Here is a 5,211-nt window from a genome sequence, read left to right on the forward strand (position 1 = left end):
AGTATTACCATAGTCATGTATTTTACTTGTAGTGATGCTTGGAGCCATCTAAGGAATGACCATGAGCGGGTAGCGAAGCCGTGCAATTATCAAGGCCACAAGCTAGCGACATTCGAGGATGAGGAAAACTGATGATAGTTGAATGGTCAGGTCGACAACGCTGCGATCAGAACCGACCGAGGATGGATAGGTTAAGGAGGTGGTGACCATGGTGAGATCAGACAATGTTATCCATTGGCTACGTGGGGAGAAGGGTGCCGAGGTTGGTGATGACCGTTAGAAATTGAATCGCCAAACCCACGAGCGCGTACGACTAGAGCATGACCAGGGACGAACAAGCGAAGGGGTCATGATAAGAGGATGATGGCTCAATTGGCTACAGAATGTAGATGGCATAGGTATGGAGGGTTAGAACATGGGGGTGTCTTGTGGGGGCATTGCCATCGACTGTCGCACATGCATAGCAGGATGACGGTGGCGAGCGGAATGGGGCGAGCATGAGGAGGTGCTGTGGTTTAGGAATGTTAGGAGTGGAGTAGAGGAGGGGGTATAACGGAAGATAAAGCAAGTTTCAAACTTATGGTTTGAATTTAACACACGGTTTGTCCGATTAGCAATGCCACTTGATTGGCATTTTTTATATTAAAATTTGGTTTATATTAGATCATTAGACAATGGATACAACTAGACATAAGGTAACTGAGCCTGACAAAAGTGACCCTAAACGAATATGCCTCAATTTTCTTGCCGAAACTCAACTAAACTTGTTATTATTGCACCTCCATAGCTCTCACCTCCAATGGATAACATCGCGAGTTCCAGTCACTCGTGTACGTGCAAAGATTTGTAGAGAAATATTTATCATTGAATCAACGTGGTAATAGACCTTCATGTATGGCATAGATTGGCAATTGTGCCATGCATATCAGCAGGGAATCACCCGGCCTTGGGATGCGTCACTGATAGTATCGTCTGACCAAGCGAGTGATCTTGCTCGCAATGCCATGAACAAAGAGTTTGTCAAAGAACATTATGTTGTTGCTTATGATGCACATGGAGCTACGTAACGAGATAACACAAATAATCAACATGTCAGCCATGAAGAACAATAGGGATGGAAACTTTTAGACTCCTTGGCAATGCCATAGTAAACATCACCGAGACTGAATTAGGGTCGAGGGACTTTTATTCGAGATGATACCGACATCACTACCGGAGTAACATGGCCATGAGACTAAAACCCACTACATAAAGAGGAGAGACGAGAATGGCTTCCCATTCGTCCCCGGCGTCGAAACAACAAACGAATGCATAGAGGAGAGCCGGGAAGGAGATTGATCTTGTTGGCGGCTAGGATCTCTCTCTCTTTTTTAGAAGGGGGTGTTGATTTGAACCTTTCTAATGGAAAGTGAGATCTTTTCTTGAATCAAAGCTACCTTTTAGCCAGTAATCATGGTTAACTTGCCGAACCTTGCATCAACTATTTGAGTAGAGTCTATAGAGCGTACAACTGCTCGGGTATAAATAAGTGCATGAACAACTTCTGAACTGTATGCCATTGTTATATGTACAGCTTATGAAGTGCTTGGATTACAAAAAGAGGCCGCATTGTTATATGCACATCATCATATTATCGAAGTTCAAACAGAATGGAACACCGAAACATGCACAAACTTTCGAGATTGGACATCTTGATAGCAAGCACGCTACCCGCTTGCTCGCCGGGGCGACGCACGAACGTTGAGCGGGCCATCCATTTTGAGCGTGAGCATGGGGCGATACCCCACCGTCGACTCGCCCTCCCACATCTCAAACCTGAAGAGGTAGAGAAGAACTGCCGCAAATATCTTCATCTGCCTATACGCAAACTCCTTCCCCAAGCAGATCCGAGGCCCCGCCTATGCCAGACACCACGACAAACGTAAACGTCACGTGAATATGGATAGCTCTGTACGGTTCAGGTCGTAGTCTGGTCCTGTGATGATTTGGTTACGCGTGCTCACCTGGAAGGCCGTGAACTTGTAGGGGCTCTCCGGGACGAACACGCCGTCGCCGTCGAGCCACCTCTCCGGCCTGAACTCCTCGGCGTCGTCGCCCCACAGGAACTTCATCCTGCCCATCGGGTACGGCTGGTAGTTCACCATGTCCCCTTTCCTCACGGCGTGCCCGTCCGGCAGCGTGTCATCCGAGAAGCAGTACTTGACATCCTACACCAACAAAACCATACTGATGGTGACGCCCGGTCCACACAGCACAGAAGTAGATTACTTATAATGCGCTAGGGGTAGGGATCGGGTGAGCTGACTCACGATGGGCACAGCCGGGTACAGCCGGAGGGTCTCCGTCAGCGCGGCGTGGAGGTACGGCATGTTGCTGATGGCGTCTTCTGTGAGGCACGCCGTGAGTTCTTGCGCGCCGACGTGCCGGTCGCCGGTGGTGGCCTCCCGCACCTCCCTCGCGATCTTGTCCTGGATGCGCTGCTTGCTGCACAGCACGTAGAGGAACCACGACAGCGTCCCCGCCGACGTGTCGCGGCCGGCGATCACGAAGTTGAGTATGATGTCCCGGAGGTACTTGTTGTCGAAGCAGCCGGGGTCTTTCTCCCTCTCCAGCAGGAACCTCGACAGGATGTCCTCTTTCTTGGCCTGCCAAGTCAGCAAATGTCACGACGCCAGATTTGCTGCTGCCACCTACCAGGCGGCGGCGCAATTTAGTGTTTGCAAGAGGGAAAAGCTTACGAATTCTTGTTGATCTCTGCCCATCTGCTCCATCTTCTTGTCGATGACGGCGTACACGAAGTCGTTGATGGTGCGCACCGACCGCTTCATGGCGGCCTCCGACGAGACGTTGAGCAGCCTCTTGGCCTTCCAGAGCGGGTCGAAGAACCTGTACAGCACCTGCTCGTTGGCGTCGTCGAAGGCCCTGGCGAACGCCGCGCTCTCCTGGCTGGACCCGGAGAGCGCGCCCAGGCTGACCCCGAACCCGATGGTGAAGATCGAGTCCAGCGTCGACCGCATGAACAGGTCCTGCATGTCAGCCCTCTCCCCGGCGGCGGCGGCGGCGGCCACGATGCCCGCGAGCTGGGCGGCCGTGTCGCGGAACACGCCGCTGCTGTACTCGCGGAGCACCCGGGTGGAGAACTCGAAGCTCGCGACCTTGCGCTGGTGCCGCCACATGGCGCCGTCGACGTTGAAGATGCCGTCGCCGAGGAGGTCCTCCAGCACGTCGTGGGTCATGGTGCCCTTGCCGTAGTTGGCGAAGTTGGTGCGGAGGATGTACTCCACGTTGGCGGGCTCCACGGTGTAGACGTAGTTGCAGGTCGGGGTGAGCATGCGGAAGGTGCGGTACCTCTGGGAGAGCTCCGTCTGGTACTCGGCCAGCCGGCCGAAGTTGAAGAGCTGGTGGAGCATGGTGCCGGCCACGGGCGGGTACTTCCGCCGCTTGCCGAGCAGGGCGTGGCGCGCCAGGTAGAGGGCCAGGAGGAGCAGCGACAGCGCCAGCAGCGTGGGCTGCTGGCTCAACGGTGAACCCATGGCCGTGACGGGTCACCGGTGCGAGGACGCCGGGCGTGCTGGCGCGTGGCGTGTGCCGTGTGGATTGAGGAGGATCAAGGCTTGGGTGCGAGACTGCGGGTGAGATGCACACAATTTCAGGAAGGCGCCTTGTTCTCTTCTTTTAACTGGCAATTTGGCTCATCTTCTCGTTTTCAACACACGTGGAGAAGACGAAAGCCAGATCGTTGAGATGGGTTCGTCGACGTGCCGTTTGAGTTAACGAAAAAAGGTACTAATAACTACGGTAAGGAACAGCCAAAACCTGGGAAAAATCCAAGAGTTGGGGTTGTAAATTGTAAACCCCACATCAGGATTCAGGACCAGCCAAATTGATGTTTAAAGTAGGCAGCAGTCAGATGTGAGTAGATCATCGCTTCATTTCGCCTGCTTCCCGTGGAGATTTTCCATTTTATTTTCTTTGAACCAGTCACATAATACTAATCAATAGATTCCCGCAAAATAATAGTCCTTCCATTTTCAATCACCTCGCATATTAGTCTCAAGTCAAACTTTTAAACTTTGACCAAGTCCAAACAAAAAATTATTAACATTCACAATACCAAATCAATACCATTGAAATCACTCATTGCAAAAAGAAAAAAAAACCATTGAAATCACCATTCAATATATTTTCATGTGTGTGTCTCTATATATATACACGCTATTCACATCCTGGATGAGGAAATAGTTATCCTTCATCCTTCTCTATTTTAACATCAACGCACCGTAATTTTATGTTTCGTAAATTTTGTCTTATTTTATACGTAAAAGAGACCTAAAAATTATAATCAACATTAAAATACTTTATGTCACGCAAATTTACGAACATAAAAAAAAGTGCAAAAATGCAAAAAAATAATAATTTTTTCCTAGTCTTGTGACCTATATTTTTTTTGTCAAATTTTACTTAATGATCTAATATAAATATAACTATTTTTATTTTAATATAATTTACATATAAATTGATTATTATATTAACTCGGATGAAGAAAAAACTATTCTGCATCCTGGGTGATGAATAAAGTTTCTATATTGTATACCATCACTTGCATTTTGTATGTTGTATGTACTATCTATCAAATCAGAGTGTATGTACGTGTACTATGTAGTACTCCCTTCGTCTTAAAAATCTTGTCTTAGGTTTGTCTAGAAATGGATGTATCAAAATAGTAAAACATGACTAGATACATTCATATCTAAACAAATATAAGACAAGAATTTTGGGACGGAGGGAGTATATAATAATGTTTAAGATAGTATATACATAACTTTTTGCACTATATATCATATTTTATGTATGCTCTTTTTTACGTACAAATATATACGTATTTCACAAATATAATAAAAACAATGGGTTAACTTGTATTTTTTCATGTAACCCACTTTGAAAACTCATATATATAATATATAAACGTAATTAAAATGATAAATAAGTACATAAACTAACGCATGATAGTATATGGAACATGCGTGGTAACTAGCCCTGGATGGTAGGATGTATCATTCGGTGAGGAATATTTATTCTTCATCCCCATTTATTTTCCCATTAATGCACCATATTTTTACGGTTCGCAATTTTTTTTTTCATACCTAAAAAGATAAAATAAGAAAAAAAATTACCGTAAAAAATATTTCATGCTATGTAAAGTTACAAACT

At 46.8% G+C, this 5,211-nt stretch overlaps 1 protein-coding gene across 1 annotated transcript; it reads right to left on the reverse strand.

The window, feature by feature from the left end:
• Window positions 1-1,525: 1,525 nt before the first annotated feature.
• LOC123430633 (cytochrome P450 704C1-like) lies at window positions 1,526-3,748 on the reverse strand. Its single transcript, XM_045114487.1, has 4 exons — window positions 2,739-3,748; window positions 2,310-2,645; window positions 2,004-2,207; window positions 1,526-1,898 (listed from the first exon to the last, which is right to left on the reverse strand). The coding sequence occupies exons 1-4, from the start codon at window positions 3,531-3,533 to the stop codon at window positions 1,707-1,709; spliced, it is 1,527 nt and encodes a 508-aa protein (XP_044970422.1). The 5' UTR covers window positions 3,534-3,748; the 3' UTR covers window positions 1,526-1,706.
• Window positions 3,749-5,211: the final 1,463 nt, after the last annotated feature.

The sequence above is a fragment of the Hordeum vulgare genome, chromosome 2H, assembly GCF_904849725.1.
Source record: "Hordeum vulgare subsp. vulgare chromosome 2H, MorexV3_pseudomolecules_assembly, whole genome shotgun sequence".
NCBI lineage: Eukaryota > Viridiplantae > Streptophyta > Magnoliopsida > Poales > Poaceae > Hordeum > Hordeum vulgare.

Excerpts from the sequence above, each read along its gene's own strand:
- LOC123430633 (XM_045114487.1), bottom strand. The coding sequence starts at position 3,533 with ATGGGTTCACCGTTGAGCCAGCAGCCCACGCTGCTGGCGCTGTCGCTG. Across the intron at positions 2,208-2,309 it reads TGTACCCGGCTGTGCCCATC|GATGTCAAGTACTGCTTCTC; the intron begins GTGAGTCAGCTC and ends TTGTTGGTGTAG. Across the intron at positions 1,899-2,003 it reads ACAAGTTCACGGCCTTCCAG|GCGGGGCCTCGGATCTGCTT; the intron begins GTGAGCACGCGT and ends TGTCTGGCATAG.